Consider the following 27422-nt stretch of genomic DNA (forward strand, 5'->3'; position numbering starts at 1 on the left):
GTGTCCCGTCACAACCGTGGTGGTACACCGCCTGAACCCCCGCAGTCGCCATGACTACAACACGCACAATAAAGAAGGATGGAAAAAAGCATGTGAAAATGGTGTTTGTTCATTACTCAAAAATATATTAAACAAAGTATAAATAAATATAAAGAGACATTATCATCCTATAATTCAATATTAACATTTCCTATAGGTTGGGGGTGAGATAGTCAATCTTCTATCATTTATTACTAAACTATATGGTTAATTTTTTTTTATAATATTTGTCCCTGAATTTATTTATGTTTTTATTTGCAATAACAGTTTTTCAATTAAAAAGATATCAAAAGAATTGATATTGATCCTACATAAGCCTCAGACTGCACAGTGTCACTGTATTTCTCTGGGGGGTCTTCATTCTATTTTTCAGCGATTCTAGAGGCAAAAATAGGTTACTTAAACAGAACAGGTGACTGGGTTGGTCTTCGAGAAAATGGCCGCCATCATGCATTACCAATCACTGTCGAGTTTATTAGAGAGTGGATACACAGGTGACACGCACATGCGTTCCACACTGATTACTCCCTAGCGCCCTCTGGTGGCCGGCTGTTGCTACAGTCACTTATAAGGAAGAACAATTCCCCCGGAGCTATTAATACCCCCGGTCCCGTCAGTGGCGGCTATTTATAGCTATGACCAGCTCCGTGCTCGTACACCGCGGGCTGCTCCGCTCCCCTCCCATCTTGCTGCTCCCCCGTTACTGGGCGCCGCTCACTGACCCTCTATCCAGCACGACGAGGCCACTGACTTCTTCCGCTCGCACCATGGCCGGGAAGATTGACCTGAACTCTCCCTCCACCAGCTGGAAAGAGGCCAAAAGTGAGAAGCTGCTCTAACCTGTCTGCTGTGCGCCCTCCTAACAGCCTGCGTGTGAGGGAATTGCTTTTCCAGCAATTTCCTAGTGTATTTGTAGGAGCAGAACCTTGGTGTGCAGCTGCAGTACCGTCACCCTGCAGCAGGGGGAGCTGTTGTATATCTGCTGATGCAGAGAAATCACAGAATTTGTTTTTTTTTCACGTTTTTTTCATAGTTTTTTCACGTGTGTCTGCTGTCAGTGAGTCTGACTACATCGGGAAGTGTAAAACTAATCCTGACATTCTCGGCTTCAGTTAGATTATATCCTTTGAACCGCAAGGAACCCCAGAGGCAAAATATGCCAAGGGTGATAAAATTGTAACAGGAAGAGTTTTTCTCAGTTTTTTTTGGGGGAGGTTTTAGTTCAAAAACTTTCCTTGCATGCACTTGAAAAACCCTTCCTATTCATTTCTATGAGAAATTGTCTTTAATGTTCATAAGTCTAATTTATTTTTTTTGTGATTTTTTTTGTTTTTTTTTTGAGGTTTTGCAGAAAATAAAAACCTTAAAAAAATGTAGGTCCCTTTTTTAGAAGTGAATCCTGATAGAATCCGGTCCATACAAAGCAGAGCCAAAAAATAAGGCAGCAACGAAAACCAAAAACTCCTTATTCCAGCGTTTCCTGGAGCGGATTCTGCTTGAAAAATTTGTCTGATTTGCCCTAAAATAGCAAAACAAAAAAAAAACCTGTTCGATTATAAACCGAGATTATTTGAGGAGGATTTCGGAACAAAATAGCTCTAAAATCCTTAAAAATTCTTAAGCTTTATCAAATCTTCTGGGAGGTTCATACGAGGCGGTGTTTTTTTGGTTTTTGTTTTGTTTTTAAAAAGTGGAGGATCCTTATTTCCTAATGACTTTTTATGGGAGCCGCTCCGTATTAGACACTGTCAAATTGAATGAAAGGTTTAAAAAAAAAAAAAAAAAACTCCCAAAAAAAACAACTTATTGACACGTTGCGGTTTTTGCTGTGTGTGTGTATATGTGTGTGTGTATGTATATATATATATATATATATATATATATATATATATATATATATATATATATATATATATATATATATATATATATATATATATATATATATATATATATATATGCTCAATTTTGCCAGGAAAAAAAAATAAACGGCGTGTGCAGATTTAAAACCCAAAAAAAAAAAAAAAATCATTTACTTTGGTGCAGTAAAAGGCAGTGATTTTTACACAGCAAAAAGTAAAGTAAAAATAAATAAAAAAATAATTTTTTCTTTAATTATATATTACACACATATACACACGATAAATTTTAATTTTTTACATATATAGTTTAGAGTAGGACCCAGCAAAGGAGGGTGCCGTGAAGTGGCACTGGGCTAGTATTACAATGGCTATTTTAATATTCTAAATACCTCCAAAAATATTTTATTAGGTACAATTTATTGTGGTTTTGCAGTGTGTGACTGTTCCTTTTCCCACGCACGCGCGCTCTCTCTATAATATATTTTATATATATATATATATATATATATATATATATATATATATATATTTAAAAAGAAAAAAAATCTCATTTACTTTGGTGCAGTAAAAGGCAGTGATTTTTACTTTTTATACAGCAAAAAGTAAAGCAAAAGTAATAAAATATAATTTTTTTTATTATAAAAAATTATATATATTTTTTATAATAAAAAAAATTATATTTTATTTATTTGCTTTACAGTAAAAGGCAGTGATTTTTACACAGCAAAAAGTAAAGTAAAAATAAATAAAAAAATATAATTTTTTTTATTATATATATATATTTTTTAATCTGCAGCAGTGATTTTTTTGCAGCATTTTTCACCCATTCAAATAAATGTAGGGAAAACAACTAAAGAACTAAAGCAAAAATGTATGCAAAAAAACGCATTTTCAGCAGCACATATGCAGTTTTTTTTTTTTTTTTTCTTTTTACATGCGATACCACTGATAGTCTTCTCCGCAGTGTCGTCAATAAAATGGCACTGGAGATCACGATACGCACATGCGCGGACTCTGGCGCCATTTTAATGAATACATCATTACTGTGGTAATGTGCACGCAGCGGCAGCAGCAGCAATGGCGGTGAAGCGCGATATTTAAAAAAGAAAAGGGGGCAAGGAGGACGCTGGAGGAGGACTTTACACTCAAGACCCGACACACAAAGGCCTGGCCCCCGTTGCACCTGTCAATCATAGTGCAGGGCATTTCTGTAACTTTGATTGCAGATATTTAATCAACCAAGCATCGGATCTTTCTATAACAGGTGTGCCTGGATTCAGCATCTTACTTCCCGTATGGCACTGCCTGCACCTCAAATAGCAAAATCCTGCTGGTTGGACCTCTTTAAGGAGTTAATTTTTATGGCTTCCAAAAAGCTGAATGCATGTGTTGTGTATATGTATTTAGGTGTATATATCTGTTGTATGGTTCCCTGGAGCTGATCTCCGGCTCGGCTGTGTATTGTCTGTATGGATATTATATGTCGGCAGCAACAAGTGTTTTTGAGATCAGTTTTCAGGAGCCAAATTTAAACACAATGGTGCCATCACAGAGACAGAATCGAGTGCATACAGTGTCCACACCAATCTGCAGGGACATTTGCAGTATATATATACTGTATATCTCTCTCTTTAAAAGTTTGTTACAGTTTAATATGAAAAGTATCAAAGCAGAAACCTCACATTTTACTGCCCTGGATCAGACGTGACCAACAGATGGTCAGAAAAAAGCCGTTACCAAAGAAAGGGCAACTTATTTAAGGCACTTGCTAGTGATTCACCTGCTAATGACTGTCAAGAATGAGCTTGGCCAGCAGACTGCCCGGTCTGTTTCACTAAATGGAGGCAAAGGGGCACTAGGGACCTTGGTGACAACCATTTTTCTATGTTTCTCCTTTAATAATCAGAGTTTTTGTAAAAAGAAATCTGATAAAATATTTAAATTGAAATGTGTCCTCGGCAAACAACCTATATGGTTTAGGCTACTTTCACACATCAGTTTTTTGGCATCCGGCACAATCCGGCAAAAAACCCCCCAGATAAAACGGATCCGGCGTCTGTTGCCGCTGGATGCGTTTTTTTCCCCCATAGACTTCTATTAGCACCGGATTGTGCTGGATGTTCTTGCGTTCCATCCGGCAAAATTTGCTTGTCCGGCAGCTGGATGGAACAATGAAGAGAACTGCAGGATTGCACCAAATCCGGCACCGTGTGGCTTTTTTTTTTTTTTTATAATGGAAGCCTATGGGAGCTGGATTCGTCGTCATCCGTCATATGCCGGAAACCGGCTCCGGTTTCCATTTTTTGTTTCTGGGCATGCCCAGACATTGTGTAAATAGACTCTCTGTCTGTCTGTGTCTCTCTCGGTCGGTCTCTCCCTCCCTCCTTTATACTCCTTGATCATGGGCACGGCTCTGCACGGCGTTCTCACTGTGGCAGCTTCTCCGGCTTTTGAAAATGCCGGCCGCTCGTTATTCCATTTCATATTCCCTGCTTCCCCCGCCCACCGGCGCCTATGATTGGTTGCAGTCAGACACGCCCCCACGCTGAGTGACAGCTGTCTCACTGCAACCAATCACAGCCACCGGTGGGTGGGTCTATATAGTGCAGTAAAATAAATAAAAAATTAATTTAAAAAAACGACGGCGTTCCCCCACAATTTTGATATTGCCAAAGTAAAGCCACACGGCTGAAGGCTGGTATTCTCAGGATGGGGAGCCCCACATTATGGGAAGCCCCCCAGCCTAAAAATATCAGCCAGCAGCCATCCATTAGATGCGACAGTCCCGGGACTCTACCCGGCTCATCCCGAATTGCCCTGGTGCGGTGGTAATCGAGGGAATAAGGAGTTAATGGCAGCCCATAGCTGCCACTAAGTCCTAGGTTAATCGTGGCAGGCGTGTATGAGACACCCCTATGATTAATCTATAGTGAAAGTAAATAAACACGACACAAAATGAAAGACAAAAAACACTCTCATTCACCACTTTTATTAACCCTCAAATACCCCTCCAGGTCCGACGTAATCCACACGAGGTACCGCGACGCATCCAGCTCTGCTACATCGAAAGCTGACAGGAGCGGCGGTGTATTACTGCCGCTCCTATCAGCCTGTCTCCTCTCAGTAAGTACAGACACTCCCCATGTATCCTATGGGACATGGTGAATGCTGTGTCCATGCTGCAGTATTTGCAGCTGCGGAAGTCCCGCAGCCGCACGTAATTACATCTCAATTATTCCCGCGGAAATCCCGCCTCTCCACTATGGAGATAGAGGCCGGGACTTCTGCAGGTAAGCCGCATGAATATCCACAGATTTTCCACAGCTATTTCGCTGGAATCCCGCAGCAATGCATAGTTTCGGATTCCGGGGAGCTGCATATCCGCAGGTACATAGTCCCGTGTGCACATAGCTTTAGGCCCTGTGCCTATGGGAGACAATACTTGCGAGATTTTCTGCAGCTATTTCCGCAGGTTCACGCAGCAGCTCCCCGAAATCTGCTGCTATCCAGTGTTGCGGAATGGTTGCGGAAAACGTGCGGAATTCGAGCGTGATTCCTGTGGATTTTCCCCCCAGTATCTACATAGTAGAAAGGCAGGAAAATCTCCATGAATAATTGACATGCAGTTCTTCGTTGCTGCGGGAAATCCGCAGCATTTTCTGCAGGTTCAAATTCCGCAGCATTGAAACAGCGCTCCCCAAATCCCATAGGATAACATGGGGAGTGTCTGGCCTTGCGCAAACCTGCGGATTTATCTGGAAAATCTAGAAAATCCACAGGTTTTCCACGGCAAAATCCACAGTTATTTTCTCCCCTGGTCACAGGGCTTTAAGATGGCAACTTCCATCTATATCAGTGTGCAACCCAATGTAGATCCTGGAGAAAAATTGCATGTAAAAAAACAGTTGCATCTTTAAGTGCAGAATTCCAGCTTTTCTAAAAAAAAAAAACCCGCTGCTTTACCTGTTTGGATGGTGGAGGGGGAATATTTTGCATACTTGTATGTATGCAGTTTGTTTTGCTGTTTGGACCGATCTGACCGGTCTGAATATCCCATGTACCCAGAACGTTCGGTAATACGGTAGATCGTTCTGTGGACATAGGCTGCCAAAGTGACTAGACATCTGTATTTATTTAATTACATGCAGAAAAACGTCAAGATAACAAAGGTTTCAAAACATTGAGCATTTTAGTGCAGAAGACGCAGCGGGGGAAAAAAGCAACATTTTTGCTGTTGTTTGGACAGATTGTCTGAATTTCCCATGTATACAGAATGTTCGGTAATACAGTAGATCGTTCTGTGGACATAGGCTGCCACTGGTCTCGGGAACACATGACCTTTTTACGTAGGACAAAGTGCTTCCGAGAAATAAACCAAGAAGCTCTAGTTGTAGATCGAAACGCGCGTGGTCCAAATACATATTATGTTCCATTAATGCATTTATATAGCGGTGTAGTGGGATCCATCACTTCCAACCATTCAGTCTACACTATTTCAACTTAACCAGTTCATTTCTTGTTAATATTTAGATTTCCAAACCTTGACAATCACTTTTCTGCAAAAGCAAACAACTTTTTATAAGGTCATTAACTCCTAAAAATCATCCCTGTGGAGTACAGGACTTATAGGAACTCAAAAGGTTCCTGTAGAAATAGCAGTACCTTCAACCAAAATGGGGACAACCCTGAGACATGACCAAACCGAAAGCAAAAAAAGAATTTTTGGCTGCCTTACACTATAAACATATCACATGAGGATGCCCCGGTCTTGTCAAGCCTTTCAGTGGTGTACTAAGCTCTATTAACCTGTTGAGGTTGGACTAAAGGGAATCTGTCAGGTAATTTTCTAGTACAATACTAATGTTATCTTTAAACACAGCTTAAAGGGAATCCGTCACCAGGTTTTTGCACTCCCCAAATGAGAGCAGCATAATGTAGAGACAGAGACCCTGATTCCAAAGATATGTCACTTACTGAGCTGTTTGCTGTCATTTTTATAAAATCTGTGTTTTATCTGCTGCAGTTATACAGAGCCCATGAATGTGCTGGATTACCTGCAGCACACCAAGTAGTCCTGTAATGATAATCACCTGTTAACTAAACAGTGTTTTTTGTTTTTTTTTAAAAGCTACACTAAGAAGCCCAGTAAGTGACACATTGTTTGAATCAGGATCTCTGTCTCTACCGAATACTGCTCTCAGATTAGGGGGCAAAAACCTGGTGACAGATTCCTTTTAAGCAGATCTTTAAGATCAGTAACTTTTATTGCTGTTGCTTCTTCTGTTATCTTGTTGTACACTCTTGAGAATTCAGCGTCTCGTGATGGCTAGCCAAGTGTATGTAAATACAATTTGCATAGGCACTACTCAGTGCATTCACTATCACTGTTAAAAGGTAGGTGGCAGGGAGTATGGGTGGGGGCAGCAGTGCAAATTCATCTCAAATTTACTATCGCTAGTGCCAGCACTGGAAGTGGGAGCAGTGAATATGCAGTTGTACTTACATATCCTTGACTAGTTACTATGTCACACTGAATTCTTCGAAGCTTACAACAAGATACCAGGATAACGTAGAGCAGTAAAACTTACTGATCCTGTTAGAGCCCTATTTAAAGATAACCTTAGTATTGTACTAGAAAATCACCTGACAGATTCCCTTTAAAGGGAATCTGTCACCAGGTTTTTGCTCCCTCATCTGAGAGCAGCATAATGTAGGGACAAAGACCCTGATTCCAGCGATGTGTCACTTACTGGGCTGCTTGCTGTCATTTTAATACAATTACAGTTTTCTCTCCTGCAGATCTAGCAGCGCTCAGAATGCTGAGCTGTGTATAACCCCAACCACACTGCTAATTAGTAGTGGAAGTGGGGTTATACTGAAGAGTTGACTAGGAGGCTGTCACGCTGTACAAAGGGCTAGTAAGACGTAGTACAGCGTATTCCACACTAGGCAGCAGCAGAGTAGTGAAGGAGAGTCAAAGTTACACTGTGACAGAAAAACAGCTGAAGTACAGCAGAGTAACTCCAGCAGGCAGCTCACAGATGAACCAACAGGGGGCAGTAGAGTAGTCAAACAGTCAGGGTCTACCCGGGAAGTCAAGTCACTGCAAAGGGAGGATTAAAATCAAGCCAGAAAACAGAACGGAGTCAGAAGCCGGGAGATCAGGTATGCAGAGGGGAACACAAACAATAGACAGGAGCGGGAAGTCAGGGACTGGGACAGGCAGATGAATGGGGGGGTGCAAGTTAGGGCACAACAACAAGGAGGCAGATAAACCAGGAAATCTCATCAGAACAAGTCACAGGCTGCAGAGCAAAATTATAACCAGCGCCATATATACCAGAGACCATATATACCGTAGTGTCTGCTGAAATCAGAATGGGAGTTAACCCCTAAGATGACCAGGCCAGGGCTGTGAAACTCTGGAGCGGTGAATACCGATCCTAGATCATGATAGAGGCATGAGACAACTAGTCCTGTAGTGATAATCTCCTGCTGATAAAACAATGATTTTATTGAAAATTCAGCTCAGTATGTGACATCACTGGAATCAAGGTCTCAGTCTCTACATTGTGCTGCTCTCAGATTACATAGCAAAAACCTGCTGACCGATTCCCTTTAAGCTGACCTTAGCGCTTAACCATCGAAGAGTAGAAGGTGCTCTCCGCCTCCTCCAATGCCTACTAAATCAAAGCCACCCATTTGGCTTCAAAAATGTATTTATTTATTTATTTTTTAAAGCAAGATTAAGAATTCTTTTACTCCACAAACAAGCATTTTGCTCCGATGATTGGCAACCCATTTACAGTGCACGATTATTGGGAAACCGGCGTTCCCAGGGAGTCTATATTTACCCCTAATGTCCAGTGATCACTTTTTGGGGTACACAGAAGTCGAAGGATCAATCTGATTCACCGTGCAATTCCTAGAGGAGGGCGTATTCACAAGTCAACGGGGTTTTTTCGTATGGAATTTTCTATGATACTCCCATTCATCTATATGGGGCTTGCTAAAATCCATGCACCTGCTGAAGAAATATCCCTATTCTGACATTTTTCGGTTGCAGATCTTTGTACAGTAAATCTGTGGCGTGATTATGCCCAAACTGTTCTTTTTGAAGCCATTTGTCGTGTTCGCCCTCAGGGCAGGAGGCATCACACAGGGAATCGTGTTTGCCTGAAGCTTAGTTTTAACATGAACATTTGTATCAACCGCTATTAATTCAGTAATAAAATGTCATTAATTTGGGGTGATAACTGCTGGCCGAAGTGTTCAGATTTATTTAGAAAGCCGCGACGCAGAACATTTTTGCATCCGAATTACGGCCGGACGTTCTGGGCTGATCATGAGTTGCCGACCCAAGCTAAACGGCCCCATAGATCCCAATGATTCCTATGGCTGGGGTCATAAAACCTGGACTTGCAGTTGCAGTAATGATGCTTTGCATTTATGCACTTTAATAATTTCATTCATTAATCAAAAATGTTTTTAATGATTCATTCATTTGTATTTTCTCTTTTTATATATTTTTAGTTTTCCTGAAGGGTCTCAACAGTAAGCAGAGGCGCGAGCATTACTCTGTGAAAGACTTTATCAAGCTGAAGGAGATACCAACATGGAAAGACGCATCGAAAAGTAAGAAACCCAAAAAATCTCATTTGATCTAGTTTTGCGTAGACCAATACTTTATACCATTTTATGTATACAGACCTATTGTCACGCTAGGTACGGGGAAGAACCAAGGGAAGGAAAGGGAAACCTTTATGTTTAGGGACGGGGGAGATGGTGGAAGGGAAATCCCTGTGGCTAGGGAAGGGGGAGATGGTGGAAGGAAAGGGAAATCCTTGTGGCTAGGGAAGGGGGAGATAGGGAAGGGAAGGGAAATCCTTGTGGCTAGGGAAGGGGGAGATGGTGGAAGGAAAGGGAAATCCTTATGGCCAGGGAAGAGGGAGATGGTGGAAGGGAAGGGAAATACCTTTGGCTAGGGAAGGGGGAGATGGTGGAAGGGAAGGGAAATCATTGTGGCCAGGGAAGGGGGAGATCATGAAAGGGAAGGGAAACCCTGTGGCTAGGGAAGGGGGAGATGGTGAAAGGGAAATCCTTGTGGCCAGGGAAGGGGGAGATGGTGGAAGGGAAATCCTTGTGGCTAGGGAAGGGGGAGATGGTGGAAGGGAAATCCCTGTGGCTAGGGAAGGGGGAGATGGTGGAAGGGAAAGGAAATCCTTGTGGCTAGGGAAGGGGGAGATGGTGGAAGGGAAATCCCTGTGGCTAGGGAAGGGGGAGATGGTGGAAGGGAAGGGAAATCCTTTTGGCTAGGGAAGGGGGAGATGGTGGAAGGGAAAGGAAATCCTTGTGGCTAGGGAAGGGGGAGATGGTGGAAGGGAAGGGAAACCCTGTGTCTAGGGAAAGGGGAGATGGTGGAAGGGAAGGGAAACCCTGTGTCTGGGTAAGGAAGAGATGGTGGAAGGGAAATCCCTGTGTCTAGGGAAGGGGGAGATGGTGGAAGGGAAATCCTGTGTCTGGGCAAGGGGGAGATGGTAGAAGGGAACTGAATTCCCTGTGGCTAGGGAAGGGGGAGATGGTGGAAGGGAAGGGAAATCCTTGTGGCCAGGGAAGGGGGAGATGGTGGAAGGGAAGGGAAATCCTTGTGGCCAGGGAAGGGGGAGATGGTGGAAGGGAAGGGAAATCCTTGTGGCTAGGGAAGGGGGAGATGGTGGAAGGGAAGGGAAATCATTGTGGCTAGGGAAAGGGGAGATGGTGTAAGGGAAAGGAAATCCTTGTGGCTAGGGAAGGGGGAGATGGTGGAAGGGAAACCCTGTGTCTAGGGAAGGGGGAGATGGTGGAAGGGAAGGGAAACCCTGTGTCTAGGGAAGAGGAAGTTGGTGGAAGGGAAGGGAAACCCTGTGTCTAGGGAAGGGGGAGATGGTGGAAGGGAAACCCTGTGTCTAAGGAAGGGGGAGATGGTGGAAGGGAAATCCTGTGCCTAGCGAAGGGGGAGATGGTGGAAGGGAAACCCTGTGTCTAGGGAAGAGGGAGATTGTGGAAGGGAAATCCTGTGCCTAGGGAAGGGGTCGATGGTGGAAGGGAAGGGCATCCCTGTGTCTAGGGAAGGGGGAGATGGTGGAAGGGAAACTCTGTGTCTAGGGAAGGGGGAGATGGTGGAAGGGAAACCCTGTGTCTAGGGAAGGTGGGAGATGGTGGAAGGGAAGGGAAACCCTGTGTCTAGGGAAGGGGGAGATGGTGGAAGGGAAACCCTGTGTTTAAGGAAGGGGGAGATGGTGGAAGGGAAACCCTGTGTCTAGGGAAGGGGGAGATGGTGGAAGGGAAACCCTATGTTTAGGGAAGGGTGAGATGGTGGAAGGGAAGGGAAACCCTGTGTCTAGGGAAGGGTGAGATAGTGGAAGGGAAGGGAAACCCTGTGTCTAGGGAAGGGGGAGATGGTGGAAGGGAAGGGAAACCCTGTGTCTAGGGAAGGGGGAGATGGTGGAAGGGAAACCCTGTGTCTAGGGAAGGGGGAGATGGTGGAAGGGAAGGGAAACCCTGTGTCTAGGGAAGGGAGAGAAGGTGGAAGGGAAGGGAAATCCCTGTGGCTAGCGACTGTGAAGATGGTGGAAGGAAAGGGAAATCCTTGTGGCTAGGGAAGGGGGAGATGGTGGAAGGGAAACCCTGTGTCTAGGGAAGGGGGAGATGGTGGAAGGGAAGGGAAACCCTGTGTCTAGGGAAGGGGGAGAAGGTGGAAGGGAAGGGAAATCCCTGTGGCTAGGGACTGTGAAGATGGTGGAAGGAAAGGGAAATCCTTGTCGCTAGGGAAGTGGGAGATGGTGGAAGGGAAACCCTGTGTCTAGGGAAGGGGGAGATGGTGGAAGGGAAGGGAAATCCCTGTGGCTAGGGAAGGGGGAGATGGTGGAAGGGAAAGGAAATCCTTGTGGCTAGGGAAGGGGGAGATGTTGGAAGGGAAGGGAAATCCTTGTGGCTAGAGAAGGGGGAGATGGTGGAAGGGAAATCCTGTGCCTAGCGAAGGGGGAGATGGTGGAAGGGAAACCCTGTGTCTAGGGAAGAGGGAGATGGTGGAAGGGAAGGGAAATCCTGTGCCTAGGGAAGGGGTCGATGGTGGAAGGGAAGGGCATCCCTGTGTCTAGGGAAGGGGGAGATGGTGGAAGGGAAGGGCATCCCTGTGTCTAGGGAAGGGGGAGATGGTGGAAGGGAAGGGAAACCCTGTGTCTAGGGAAGGGGGAGATGGTGGAAGGGAAACCCTGTGTCTAAGGAAGGGGGAGATGGTGGAAGGGAAACCCTGTGTCTAAGGAAGGGGGAGATGGTGGAAGGGAAACCCTGTGTCTAGGGAAGGGGGAGATGGTGGAAGGGAAGGGAAACCCTGTGTCTAGGGAAGGGTGAGATGGTGGAAGGGAAGGGAAACCCTGTGTCTAGGGAAGGGTGAGATGGTGGAAGGGAAGGGAAACCCTGTGTCTGGGGAAGGGGGAGATGGTGGAAGGGAAGGGAAACCCTGTGTCTAGGGAAGGGGGAGAAGGTGGAAGAGAAGGGAAATCCCTGTGTCTAGGGAAGGGGGAGAAGGTGGAAGAGAAGGGAAATCCCTGTGTCTAGGGAAGGGGGAGATGGTGGAAGGGAAGGGAAATCCTGTGCCTAGGGAAGGGGGAGATGGTGAAAGGGAAGGGAAATCCTGTGCCTAGGGAAGGGGGAGATGGTGGAAGGGAAGGGAAATCCTGTGCCTAGGGAAGGGGGAGATGGTGGAAGGGAAGGGAAACCCTGTGTCTAGGGAAGGGGGAGATGGTGGAAGGGAAGGGAAACCCTGTGTCTAGGGAAGGGGGAGATGGTGGAAGGGAAGGGAAACCCTGTGTCTAGGGAAGGGGGAGATGGTGGAAGGGAAGGGAAACCCTGTGTCTAGGGAAGGGGGAGATGGTGGAAGGGAAGGGAAACCCTGTGTCTAGGGAAGGGGGAGATGGTGGAAGGGAAATCCCTGTGGCTAGGGAAGGGGGAGATGGTGGAAGGGAAGGGAAATCCTTGTGGCTAGGGAAGGGGGAGATGGTGGAAGGGAAAGGAAATCCTTGTGGCTAGGGAAGGGGGAGATGGTGGAAGGGAAGGGAAACCCTGTGTCTATGGAAAGGGGAGATGGTGGAAGGGAAGGGAAACCCTGTGTCTGGGTAAGGGGGAGATGGTGGAAGGGAAGGCAAATCCCTGTGTCTAGGGAAGGGGGAGATGGTGGAAGGGAAGGGAAATCCTTGTGGCCAGGGAAGGGGGAGATGGTGGAAGGGAAGGGAAATCCTTGTGGCTAGGGAAGGGGGAGATGGTGGAAGGGAAGGGAAATCCTTGTGGCTAGGGAAAGGGGAGATGGTGTAAGGGAAAGGAAATCCTTGTGGCTAGGGAAGGGGGAGATGGTGGAAGGGAAGGGAAACCCTGTGTCTAGGGAAGGGGGAGATGGTGGAAGGGAAGGGAAACCCTGTGTCTAGGGAAGGGGGAGATGGTGGAAGGGAAATCCTGTGCCTAGCGAAGGGGGAGATGGTGGAAGGGAAACCCTGTGTCTAGGGAAGAGGGAGATTGTGGAAGGGAAATCCTGTGCCTAGGGAAGGGGTCGATGGTGGAAGGGAAGGGCATCCCTGTGTCTAGGGAAGGGGGAGATGGTGGAAGGGAAGGGCATCCCTGTGTGTAGGGAAGGGGGAGATGGTGGAAGGGAAGGGCATCCCTGTGTCTAGGGAAGGGGGAGATGGTGGAAGGGAAGGGCATCCCTGTGTCTAGGGAAGGGGGAGATGGTGGAAGGGAAACCCTGTGTCTAAGGAAGGGGGAGATGGTGGAAGGGAAACCCTGTGTCTAGGGAAGGGTGAGATGGTGGAAGGGAAACCCTGTGTGTAGGGAAGGGGGAGATGGTGGAAGGGAAGGGCATCCCTGTGTCTAGGGAAGGGGGAGATGGTGGAAGGGAAGGGCATCCCTGTGTCTAGGGAAGGGGGAGATGGTGGAAGGGAAACCCTGTGTCTAGGGAAGGGGGAGATGGTGGAAGGGAAACCCTGTGTCTAGGGAAGGGTGAGATGGTGGAAGGGAAACCCTGTGTCTAGGGAAGGGTGAGATGGTGGAAGGGAAGGGAAACCCTGTGTCTAGGGAAGGGGGAGAAGGTGGAAGGGAAGGGAAATCCCTGTGTCTAGGGAAGGGGGAGATGGTGGAAGGGAAGGGAAACCCTGTGTCTAGGGAAGGGGGAGATGGTGGAAGGGAAGGGAAACCCTGTGTCTAGGGAAGGGGGAGATGGTGGAAGGGAAATCCTGTGCCTAGCGAAGGGGGAGATGGTGGAAGGGAAACCCTGTGTCTAGGGAAGAGGGAGATTGTGGAAGGGAAATCCTGTGCCTAGGGAAGGGGTCGATGGTGGAAGGGAAGGGCATCCCTGTGTCTAGGGAAGGGGGAGATGGTGGAAGGGAAGGGCATCCCTGTGTGTAGGGAAGGGGGAGATGGTGGAAGGGAAGGGCATCCCTGTGTCTAGGGAAGGGGGAGATGGTGGAAGGGAAGGGCATCCCTGTGTCTAGGGAAGGGGGAGATGGTGGAAGGGAAACCCTGTGTCTAAGGAAGGGGGAGATGGTGGAAGGGAAACCCTGTGTCTAGGGAAGGGTGAGATGGTGGAAGGGAAACCCTGTGTGTAGGGAAGGGGGAGATGGTGGAAGGGAAGGGCATCCCTGTGTCTAGGGAAGGGGGAGATGGTGGAAGGGAAGGGCATCCCTGTGTCTAGGGAAGGGGGAGATGGTGGAAGGGAAACCCTGTGTCTAGGGAAGGGGGAGATGGTGGAAGGGAAACCCTGTGTCTAGGGAAGGGTGAGATGGTGGAAGGGAAACCCTGTGTCTAGGGAAGGGTGAGATGGTGGAAGGGAAGGGAAACCCTGTGTCTAGGGAAGGGGGAGAAGGTGGAAGGGAAGGGAAATCCCTGTGTCTAGGGAAGGGGGAGATGGTGGAAGGGAAACCCTGTGTCTAGGGAAGAGGGAGATGGTGGAAGGGAAGGGAAACCCTGTGTCTAGGGAAGGGGGAGATGGTAGAAGGGAAACCCTGTGTCTAGGGAAGGGGGAGATGGTGGAAGGGAAACCCTGTGTCTAGGGAAGGGGGAGATGGTGGAAGGGAAACCCTATGTCTAGGGAAGGGTGAGATGGTGGAAGGGAAGGGAAACCCTGTGTCTAGGGAAGGGTGAGATGGTGGAAGGGAAGGGAAACCCTGTGTCTAGGGAAGGGTGAGATGGTGGAAGGGAAGGGAAACCCTGTGTCTAGGGAAGGGTGAGATGGTGGAAGGGAAGGGAAACCCTGTGTCTAGGGAAGGGGGAGATGGTGGAAGGGAAGGGAAACCCTGTGTCTAGAGAAGGGGGAGATGGTGGAAGGGAAACCCTGTGTCTAGGGAAGGGGGAGATAGTGGAAGGGAAGGGAAACCCTGTGTCTAGGGAAACGGGGAGATGGTGGAAGGGAAGGGAAATCCCTGTGGCTAGGGACTGTGAAGATGGTGGAAGGAAAGGGAAATTCTTGTCGCTAGGGAAGGGGGAGATGGTGGAAGGGAAACCCTGTGTCTAGGGAAGGGGGAGATGGTGGAAGGGAAACCCTGTGTCTAGGGAAGGGGGAGATGGTGGAAGGGAAAGGAAACCCTGTGTCTAGGGAAGGGGGAGATGGTGGAAGGGAAGGGAAATCCCTGTGGCTAGGGAAGGGGGAGATGGTGGAAGGGAAAGGAAATCCTTGTGGCTAGGGAAGGGGGAGATGTTGGAAGGGAAAGGAAATCTTTGTGGCTAGGGAAGGGGGAGATGGTGGAAGGGAAATCCTGTGCCTAGCGAAGGGGGAGATGGTGGAAGGGAAACCCTGTGTCTAGGGAAGAGGGAGATGGTGGAAGGGAAGGGAAATCCTGTGCCTAGGGAAGGGGTCGATGGTGGAAGGGAAGGGCATCCCTGTGTCTAGGGAAGGGGGAGATGGTGGAAGGGAAGGGCATCCCTGTGTCTAGGGAAGGGGGAGATGGTGGAAGGGAAGGGAAACTCTGTGTCTAGGGAAGGGGGAGATGGTGGAAGGGAAACCCTGTGTCTAGGGAAGGGGGAGATGGTGGAAGGGAAGGGAAACCCTGTGTCTAGGGAAGGGGGAGATGGTGGAAGGGAAGGGAAACCCTGTGTCTAGGGAAGGGGGAGATGGTGGAAGGGAAGGGAAACCCTGTGTCTAGGGAAGGGTGAGATGGTGGAAGGGAAGGGAAACCCTGTGTCTAGGGAAGGGGGAGATGGTGGAAGGGAAGGGAAACCCTGTGTCTAGGGAAGGGGGAGATGGTGGAAGGGAAGGGAAACCCTGTGTCTAGGGAAGGGTGAGATGGTGGAAGGGAAGGGAAACCCTGTGTCTAGGGAAGGGGGAGATGGTGGAAGGGAAGGGAAATCCTGTGCCTAGGGAAGGGGGAGATGGTGGAAGGGAAGGGAAACCCTGTGTCTAGGGAAGGGGGAGATGGTGGAAGGGAAGGGAAACCCTGTGTCTAGGGAAGGGGGAGATGGTGGAAGGGAAACCCTGTGTCTAAGGAAGGGGGAGATGGTGGAAGGGAAACCCTGTGTCTAGGGAAGGGTGAGATGGTGGAAGGGAAGGGAAACCCTGTGTCTAGGGAAGGGGGAGATGGTGGAAGGGAAGGGAAACCCTGTGTCTAGGGAAGGGGGAGATGGTGGAAGGGAAACCCTGTGTCTAGGGAAGGGGGAGATGGTGGAAGGGAAGGGAAACCCTGTGTCTAGGGAAGGGGGAGATGGTGGAAGGGAAGGGAAACCCTGTGTCTAGGGAAGGGGGAGAAGATGGAAGGGAAGGGAAATCCCTGTGGCTAGGGACTGTGAAGATGGTGGAAGGAAAGGGAAATTCTTGTCGCTAGGGAAGGGGGAGATGGTGGAAGGGAAACCCTGTGTCTAGGGAAGGGGGAGATGGTGGAAGGGAAAGGAAACCCTGTGTCTAGGGAAGGGGGAGATGGTGGAAGGGAAGGGAAACCCTGTGTCTAGGGAAGGGGGAGAAGGTGGAAGGGAAATCCCTGTGGCTAGGGACTGTGAAGATGGTGGAAGGGAAGGGAAATCCCTGTGGCTAGGGAAGGGGGAGATGGTGGAAGGGAAAGGAAATCATTGTGGCTAGGGAAGGGGGAGATGTTTGAAGGGAAGGGAAATCCTTGTGGCTAGAGAAGGGGGAGATGGTGGAAGGGAAAGGAAATCCTTGTGGCTAGGGAAGGGGGAGATGGTGGAAGGGAAGGGAAACCCTGTGTCTAGGGAAGGGGGAGATGGTGGAAGGAAAGGGAAATCCTTGTGGCCAGGGAAGGGGGAGATGGTGGAAGGGAAGGGAAATCCTTGTGGCTATGGAAGGGGGAGATGGTGGAAGGGAAGGGAAACCCTGTGTCTAGGGAAGGGGGAGATGGTGGAAGGGAAACCCTGTGTCTAGGGAAGGGGGAGATGGTGGAAGGGAAGGGGAACCCTGTGGCTAGGGAAGGGGGAGATGGTGGAAGATAAGGGAAACCTTGTGTCTAGCGAAGAGGGAGATGGTGGAAGGGAAACCCTGTGTCTAGGGAAGGGGGAGATGGTGGAAGGGAAGGGAAATCCTTGTGGCCAGGGAAGGGGGAGATGGTGGAAGGGAAGGGAAATCCTTGTGGCTAGGGAAGGGTGAGATGGTGGAAGGGAAGGGAAATCCTTGTGGCTACTTCTCCTCTCCAGCACTTGACATGGCTACTGGGCAGATATAGAAATGGCCATTTTTGTATGGTAAATTTCTCATTTTTTCCTAGATTTCCCTAAGCAGTAATGCATATCTGTATTCTTGCATTTATTGTTTGCATGCTTTAGCATTTCAGAGTGCAGCCGTCTCCACCAATTCTGTTCATTCCTACAGATTGCAAAAAAAAAATCATTGTTCAGCAGAAATCCTTCCTGGACAGTCCAAAAAAAGACCGGGCCTGTGTGTGCAGAATGATATTTACCTGACAAAGCTGCTGAAATCCACCTGATGAGATGTGGAAGGATGGATGGTGTCATGCAGCTTAAATGCATCTCTCATCCATGTCAGACATGGGGTATTGTACTGCGCGTGGACGACGTGCCGTCCTCTCCTACGGTAGAAACCGGCAGAGGATGTGACATTGTGCATCTTGCACACCGCTCCCTTTAGGAACCTGCTTAATTGCACGCAGCGATTTCACGTACGATCCAGTAGGAAATAGCCATAATTGCTATACTTAAATGACCAAAGTGATTGTAGCAATTTGACAGGTGGATTTAGCAGACATCCTCAGCAATTCTTTCCTGTCAATCAGTCTTATTGCCACAGCGAATAGTACGTAGAGAATAGACCTCATTATAAGGAAGAGCGGACTTTTATTATGCGACAATGGAAAGATTTTTATTTTATTTCTGTAAATAAATTCTTCCTGTCATCTCCAAAAAAAAGAGAAAAATCTCCGCCTGTAAGACTCCATCGCGGGCGATCATTCTGATAATACATTTGTTAAAACGTCAGTCAGGCGAAGAGAAATATCGCTGACATAAGGGTCTAAGGAGAATCTTTCATCAGGAAATGACTAATTATTTAAGCCCAGGTTTAAACATTAATATTATTTTTAATTATCAGTCACCATCCATGTAAGAAAATTCTGGAATTTACACTGGTTGCTCAACGTTTGAGGTGTGAGAATTAGGCCCCTTTCACACTGCTTTGTGATCTCCGTTCAGTGGATCCCAACCCCCCCCCCCTCCCCGCAAAACGAGTTTCAGACGAATGCACCAATGGGGCCATTGACTATAATGGTGCAGACGGAGTCAGCATGTGCTCCGTCTTGCACCATTTTCGGGCATATACGCTTTGTGGAGGCAGACACTCGGACGTAGTAGACTGCGTTTAGGTGTCTGCCTCTAGTAAACATATACCCTCGAAAATAGTGCACGACAGAGCACACAGTAACTGCATCTGCTCCATTACAGTCAATGACCCCATTGGCGCATGCGTCCGAACCCCGTTTTGCGGGGAAGTTATGATGGAAGCCCTGACGGGACCACTTAATGGAGATTGGAACGCAATGTGAAAGGGGCCTTAGAGTTGGTGTGCTTCAAATCGCAGGACCGTTCCAATGGCCACGTCCGTAAACTGTGATCGTAAGATGGGAACCACAAAAACAACCCAATTCCTGACTGCATCACCTCTTTTGCTTTGCCGGCCTGGTGCTGACGTCACATTTGCATCATCCGCAACGCTAGACCGTCTAATCAAATGACAGGCCGTGGAAGAAATTGGGTAAGTATGTGACCGGAGTTTGCCGTGATCCCATTGTACTGTATTACACTGTACTGGAGTGTGCCAGATCCGGTAATCCGGCGAAATGCCGGATGTGTGAAGCGGGTCTAAGAGGTAATTCTTGGAGCTCATATCCAGTGGCTGTAAATTAGCTATGAGGCTGATGGACCAGGTCATGCAAATTGATTTGCACTAACGCTAAGGCCACGTTCACACATTGAGTATTTGATCAGTATGTTCCATCAGTATTTGTACCCAAAACCAGGAGTGAATGAAAAAATGGTGCTCGTGTTTCTATTCTACGTTTCTTCCAATTGTTCCATTCCTGGTTTTGGCTACAAATACTGATGTAATAAATCCTGAAAGTGTGAACGTGACTTCATGTTAATATTTTCTTGCTGGGCTTTGTACTTTTGGATTTTATTACTGGGACTTGTTACTAGTCAGAACCAAATGCATGCATAAGATTGGGCACTGAATGGACTTGGAGGCCACAGCACTACATTCTCCAGTGCCAACTTTACGTCCCACGTTTTCAGAATTTCCTTCAGTTCCTACCATTCCTTAATCTTAGCTTGCACCTTTTATTTTTTATCCCTATTTTCTGTTCTCAGGTTTTTCCCTCCTCACCACACATAAAATAAGCAATTGTCCTCTTTTTACACCAACCATTTTCCTCCGCTGTGTAAGAGACCTTGTAACTCCGCAGTCTACCTTACTCTTCCCTTTTCTGGCCATAAATTAGTAGTTATGATAACAGACCTTCTTAAATTACTCAATCTCTTACTGCTCTTCATCCCTGTGAGGCATCTGAAGGTTTTGATAGCCTCCATCATTCCTTTGACATGGGTATGTAAATTTCACAAATTTCCTAAAATGGTCCTTTTAGCGGATTAAGACTGTGGAGAGTTATTGGTTCCAAGTATAGTCCATTACTATTGGGCATCCCACCTCCGGAGGGTCCCAGCCGCAAGTTGTAAGTTATGAAAAATGGATAGACATAGAAAAACTCTCACTTTTTATAGACTAGGGCTGTATTCACAGGTCCATTTTTATGGTCTTTTATATGGGCCATTATTTCCAGACCGTCTTTGTCTCTTGACCCAAACTCAACAGCCTAATAGGACCTCTGAGGATGTCCGGTTTGGATCCGGCTGGAACCAGGGTGTCACTACTCACCTTTATCTATGGACTTCTTTGCTCTGTCTACCGATGAACCCAAAAGTCAGAGGTGAAACGCGTCAGGACTTGACTTGCTAAACCTTAAGATTAGGGAGCATGCGCCCTTATGGATTTTTTTTTCTTAGAGATGCTCTGTTTGGTTATGTTATATTCTGGTCTACCAGTATTAGACCTTATATTTGTTATATCTTTATATCCTTTTGTTCATTGACATTTGCATGGTACATGTTACAGTGTGATTTTTAGTATCTTCTTGCTGTATTATCAGTAAGGGGACACTATATCTAGCCTTCTCTAATGTTCTCCTTGTACTATCAAGTTGGATATTTAAAGCCCACTACTTTTTTACATTGATGGCCTACCCTTAGGATAGATCATCAATGTCTGATCGGTCAGAGTCCAACTCCCGGTACCCCCGACAATCAGCTGTTCTCGGTTATAGATTGAAATACTCACTACTGGAGCTGCCCTGTCTTATGATAGCGGCTGCGGCTGGCTACTGCACATCCGCCTCCTATTGATATGAATGGGAGGCGGATATGCAGTACCTGGCCGCGACCAGATTTTGAACCGGCTCTGGAACTTCTGGAACTCAGCATTTTCTGCTGCTGCCACCGAGACCAAGCACAGCTGATCGGCAGGGGTGCAGGGTGTCGGACCCTGGACGATCAGACATTGATGATCTATCCTAAGGATAGCCCATCAATGTAAAAGTAGTTGACAACCTCTTAAATTTGGTGGGGTTTGACTTAACCATATACTACAGATGGGTGATGAGTTGGGAAAGAAGAATCGGGAAATGTTAGATTTCAACATGCCTGATCCTCCATTTTTTTTCTTTTCTTCCCTATTATATAGAGACAAAAGCCAAACAGCCAGAAGAGGTGAAGTTCTTAAAGAGCAAAGATCTGAATGAGAAGATTTCCCTCATCCGAGAGGACATCACTAAACTAGAGGTAGACGCCATTGTTAATGCAGGTAGGATGACCAACGCACCAGTCAGTTTATTGCAAGAGAGAAGGAACTCGTGAGCATTTTCTGTATTTTCCCTGCACCGTTCAGTTTGTGGATAATCTGCGCAGCTGGCGCCCTACAACTCGGAGAACGGGTAATAAAATGCAACCATTTACTTGTCACGCTTACGATGCAGTCCTGAGCAAAGGATGCAATAAGAATATGTAAAAGATTCAGTCCTATGTTAATGTCATAATCATATCATGGATAGTTTCGGCCATAGGACGTGTTTTTTACTAATTAGTTGACAATAATAGGAGCGTGGTTATCTTGCCGCCTGTCCTTGTTGGCTCTATTGGCTCACCTGGATGGCTTCAGATAAGATGCACAGAAAAATTGTTTTTACAGGATCCAAATGAATCCACGTTGACCAGGGACAGATCGATGAGTTTTTGTATACAACAATTCTAAGCGTAGGGTGAAAGGATAGCAGAATGCATTTGCGTAAGAATTTTTTTAGACTTGGTAGACAATGCAGAGGAAGAGAAATTATCTAGGTATTTGCTTGGAATAAAAGCCAGGGTCATTACGACGAGCGAGGGAAGAAATCCATCATCGAGATGCTGAAATTCTTGGACTATAAAAAAAAAATATATATATATATATATATATATATATATATATATATATATATATATATATATATATATATATATATATATATATATATATATATATATATATATATATATATATATATATGTCATTTTACAGGTAATGTTCTCGAATAACTAAAACATGAGCTTCTGGCAGAGCAAAGCAAAATATATAATCTATATGTATGTATATGTATATATATATATATATATATATATATATATATTTATCATTTTGCTTTGCTCTGTCAAAAGCTCATGTTGTTTTAGTGATTCGAGAACATTGCCTGTAGAATGACATTGACCACCATGCTGAGTTTGAGACCCTATAATGAAATCTCTGCCGTGGTCACCATGACCTGATACCGGTGCCAAGATGATGCCTCACAAGGGCGGGCGGGGGTGATATGTTTGGCAGACAGAATTTCTTACTTTTCACAACCAAATATGAATCGAATTTGGAAGAGAAGTGTTAGGCCTCGTTCACACAACTGGGTTTTTTCTTTCCAAACAAGAATAACAGATTGATTTTTATCTGTGCGATGGATCAGATTTTTCAACAGTTCTTGTGCATGGGTAAGATTTTGGAATTAGTGCGTCTTCATTTTTTCTCGTTTGCAAAAAAACCCCCAAACAAATGATATCGGTTGTCCTACAGCATGAAAACGGACCATACTAGGGAACTTGGATGCCATCTGTGTCCTGTCTCTTTTTATAAGTTGAATGGGTTAATTTGTTTTACAAATTTCTAAAAAACAGACAGGTTTCCTTTTTTCTTTTTTTTTCTTTCTTGCTTTTTTTTGGATTCACGCGAGTAGCTCCAACTCCAGTCCTCAAGGCCCTTATGACGATCATGGAATGATGGAATTATCAGTAGACATGACCGGACCCTTGGATGTTTAGGTTTGGATAAAAATCCGAAATAATAGTCTTAATCAAAAAACTAAAGGGAAAAATCCCTAATACACAAAATGTATATGTTCTGGGGTATTCACCTGTTTTTTATTATACATTATAATAAAATTTGTGTTCTAGGGGTTATTCCTTTGTTGTTTTTTTGATCAGGTTCGTCCAGTTCAGCCGGACTTTAGTTAAGGCCGATGTCACACTTGCGAGTGCCTTGTGTGTATCTCGCGCGAGTCTCGCGTTGCATCACCTGTCACGGCCACACACTCTCCAGAAAGGAGCGTCTCAGCTGCATAGAGATACATGTAACCGACCCGCTCCTGTGAGGAGAGTGTGAGTCCGTGCCGGGTGATGCAACGCGAGACTCGCGCAAGATATATGCGAGGCACTCGCAAGTGTGACACCGGCCTAAACGTTTGTTTCGGGACCCAGACTTGACCTGAACTTGTTACCGAACCTTGAACCCCATATAAGTCAATGGGGACCTGAACCAACGGGTTTGACTCTAGTAATGAGCATAAAGGAAGTCAATGATTGGGTAATTCGACTCTCCAACCACATACACCTAACCATAGTCGGCACATTTCTGAGGAAGGGTATTTTGTTTTTAATTATTGTATTTTTATACATACAGCATCTAAAAACATTGTTGTTATCCCCATTAAGAGCCATTCAGAGACTTGCAAGCGGCACTCACTGGGCTGAGCACCGAGTGTACCCGAGAACCCTGATGCTCGATTGAGTGGTCAGCATATGAACCACGCCCGAACCCTGACAGGGACTTTTTTTAAAGACCATCCTCAGGGTCGAGCCCTGACACCCAGTGTTCAGTACAAACCCCAACCTTTACAGTTCAGGTTCGCTCATCTGTAATGATCATCTGTGCAACACAAGCAAATCCTGAAAACACAATGTGTTGGTGGACCTGGAGAACTGGAGTTGGGGACACTGCCGTAGATTACAATGGGTATGTGTGTTATCCGTGAAAAAACAGGTAGAACACTTACAGAACTTGATACAAGGATGTCTGAATGTGGCCTAAACCTTGGTATTGCCTTCCAGTCTTGGTTTCTAGCCCTGTTGACTTCTCGTCTAAGATTTCCATCAGATGTGCATGGAGGATGTTGGGACAATGGCCAGATGTATCCCTCCAACAAAAGGCTCTGATGTATCTCATTCTTCAATATCATGCATCATCTATCTATTCACATTGTAAAAATTCTATATCACTTCATAGAATGTAGACTACAAAGGGATAGTTACATTGATATATACCATTTTTTTAATTTACTCTTTTTTTTTTTTTTTTGTTTTCTATGGGCCTAAAAACAATAGGCGAGTAGTTGCTGACTACCTGCTTGTTCTATCCGGTGCCAGCTAAGAGCAGACACGGATTGCTCCAGCCGGCAATTCTGCTGCGTCACGTCAACAGAGCAGCTCTTCCTCTTCTGCTCTGCTCTGTTGATAGGCCTTGACTGTCGAAGTCCTGCTGATTGACAACATGCTCCCCGCGGTTAGGCAGTAGGGATCCGGTTGTCCATCAGCATGATTTCGGCAGTCACTTCCCCGTCAACAGAGCGGAAGAGAAGGAGCTGCTCTGCTAAAGTGATATCCGCAGAAGACGCAGAATTGCCGGCATGGGCGATCCATGATGGTTCTGTGACGGGAGAGAAGAGCGGAAGAGATGGAGCTGCTCTGCTAAAGTGATATCAGCAGAAGATGCAGAATTGCCGGAAGGGGGAAGTCCATGATGGCTCTGTGCCGACAGAGAAGAGCAGAAGAGAAGGAGCTGCTCTGCAAAAAAGATATCAGTGGAAGATGCAGAATTGCCAGCACTGGCGGTCCATGATATCTCTGTGCCGGAAGAGAAGGAGCTGCTGTGCCGAAGAGATGTCAGCGGAAGACGCAGAATTGCCGGCAGGAGGAGTCTGTGAGCACTCCGAGCCAGCAGAGATCTGCTCTGTAGTTAGCAACTACCTGCCTGTTTGTTCTTATGCCCATAGTAAAAAAATTAAAATGCTCCCTACTGTTTAACCCCTTTAGGCACCAGTAGCCTAATATCTACTGTATGTTTGATGTCACAGTCACACATCCATGTGTCGTGGTCCGAGCACAGACCCTGATGCACGGACTGTCCGCGGGCCTCCTAACCCAAACTTTACTGCCTCACAGGCATATATGAGGCTGTCACGTTTAGGTCAGGAGACTCGTGGACAGTCCGTGCTCGGGCTCCGATTGCAGCACACGCATGTGTTAATCTAAAGGTCCAATAGGAAGGGACCAAAACGTAAAATTTTGGCTTTTCTGATTTAGTCATCCCAAGCCCCGGATGTTTCTGCTGTACATTTGGATTGTTTTGCAGCTCTTGACTAACATTTATGTTTATTTTATGTTTTATGCTTCGCTATTTATGAACATCGTTTTAATTAAGTAAAGGCTGTAATGACTTTTAATCATTGGGAATGTCGTTACATAGATGATTTGTGAATTATGGATTGCAGTTTAGGGATTTCTCTCAATAATGTTATTGTGAATGTTTCACGTATAATTTATTATTAGATTTTATAGAAATTGTCCTATTTTTTATTATATGAGTTTATTGAAATCCGTTTTTGAAATAAAAAATGCTTTCTTTTTTTTTTGGACTTAGCGAAAATGTGAAAAATTTTCCTCCGCGGTCTTTAGTAAAGTACAATGTGTTATCCGTGTCAGCCATTGCCTCTGCATCCTCGGGAACATGATATTTTTTAATCGTGGGACACTTCATTCTTCTGTTTCTTTATTGGACTCCCCATGTGTCTTTGTTAAACTCCACACTATTCGGTATTGTGGCTTCTGCTGTATATCTGGAAATATCACCATCATATTAAAGGGATCTCCTGCTGATTCATGAATTTTTAGGTCATTGTTTGGTTAGAATAGCACAAAAGGTTCAGAGAAGAAAATGTCCGTTCAGCAATATTATACGTGCGGAAATAATTGAGAACATTACCCTTCATGTTGTGTCACAAGCTCAGATCTTCTCTGCCTTGCTCTGTTCCAGTTTTATTACTGACTGCTGGGATACAGACTAGTCTGGTGAAGGGGCTGATCCTGCTATGTTCTCACTCGCTTAGGGGAGGAAACCCCTTGTAAAGTTGCAAAATGGGAATTTGCCTTTGTAGGATCTGCAAATCCGCCATCTCACAGAACGAAAAAATGTTTCACAAATGCTACCTAGGAGACCTAGGTTAACCTTGCAACCTCATTATATCACCTCATTATCTCCTGCCTGGACTACTGCCACCTCCTGCTCTGTGGCCTCCCTTCGAACACTCCTACTCACCTCCAATCTATCCTAAATTCTGCTGGCCAACTAATCCTTTTCCTTTGCTATTTCCAGGCGTTTCCTCTCTGCTAATCTCGTCACTGGCTTCCCATTGCCCAAAGACACTAACCATGACTTACAAAGCCACCCGCAAGCTGTCTCCTCCATACATCTCTGACCTAGTCTCCCGGTACCTACCTGCACACAACCTCCGAACCTCACAAGATCTCCTTCTCTACTCTCCTCTTATCTACTCTTCGCACAGTCACATACAAGATTTCTCCCGTGCCTCCCCAATACTCTGGAATGCTCTACCCCAACACGTCAGACTCTCGCGTACTTAGACAAACCTTCAAAATGACCCTGAAGACCCACCTCTTCCGACAAGCCTACAATCTACAATAACCCTCAGTCTGCTATAGCACCACACGACCATTTCCACCCTCACCTACTGTATCCTTACCCTTCCCTGTAGACTGTAAGGCTATGTGCTCACGGGAGCTTGCACCTGCAGATATATCCGCAGGTATCCCGCACCAGCTCCCCGAAATCCGCAGCAATACATTGCTGCGGAATTCCAGCAAAACAGCTGCGGAAAACCTGCTGATATTCATGCGACATTACCTGCGGAAGTCCTGGCCTCTATCTCCATAGAGACGCATTGCACCAGTTTTTCCTGTATGGTATTTGGTGCAATGCGTTTTCTGGCTGTATTTTAAAGAATTTTTTCAATAAAGGACCAAAGATAATTTTAAGGAAATTGTGCTGAGTCCACATAACCTTCTTCTCTCTCATTGAAATGTTAACAATTATTTTACTTGTCTATGTATGCTCCTTTTTCACATGTAAAGTGCCATGGAATAAATGGCGCTATAATAGTAACCTGATGAGGGATGAATTCCAAGCCAGAAGCTTCTACAGCTGGCCTGTTTCGGGGTGTTTACCCCTCATCAGTGTAGAAGAGAGAAATAATTTGAATATTGTTCTCCTAAAGAGCATTTCCGGTAAAACAACCATACTCAGTTGGTCTCTTTTAGGAAAACAAGGACTTAGCCCCCTGACTGTTATGCACTATAAGGGGATAACTGGGGACTGGGGCTCCAAGACTGGCCCTCAGGCTAGGAGGCATTAGCTGTCCCATATCCCAGAGGTACCTCTGATGGTGATGAGGCCTGGACCACCAGCCTAACCCTACTCCAATACCCTCTCTCCCTATAGCCCTGAGGTGGGGGCCCTGTAATAGGAGAGATTAATCCCACACAAAAAGACAAAGAAAAACTCAA

General features: G+C 46.1%; 1 protein-coding gene across 2 annotated transcripts in view; it reads left to right on the top strand.

The window, feature by feature from the left end:
- The first annotated feature begins 598 nt into the window (after positions 1-598).
- MACROD1 (mono-ADP ribosylhydrolase 1) overlaps positions 599-27422 on the top strand; it is a 1024390-nt gene continuing 997566 nt past the window's right edge. For both annotated transcript variants that reach the window (XM_075326035.1, XM_075326034.1), the window contains exons 1-3: positions 599-861; positions 9435-9536; positions 21175-21294. In XM_075326035.1, coding sequence (XP_075182150.1) covers positions 675-861; positions 9435-9536; positions 21175-21294 — 409 coding nt within the window. In that variant the 5' untranslated portion in view covers positions 599-674. The remainder of the gene's footprint in view (positions 862-9434; positions 9537-21174; positions 21295-27422) is intronic.

Source organism: Anomaloglossus baeobatrachus, chromosome 10 (assembly GCF_048569485.1).
Source record: "Anomaloglossus baeobatrachus isolate aAnoBae1 chromosome 10, aAnoBae1.hap1, whole genome shotgun sequence".
NCBI classification, from domain to species: Eukaryota; Metazoa; Chordata; class Amphibia; order Anura; family Aromobatidae; genus Anomaloglossus; species Anomaloglossus baeobatrachus.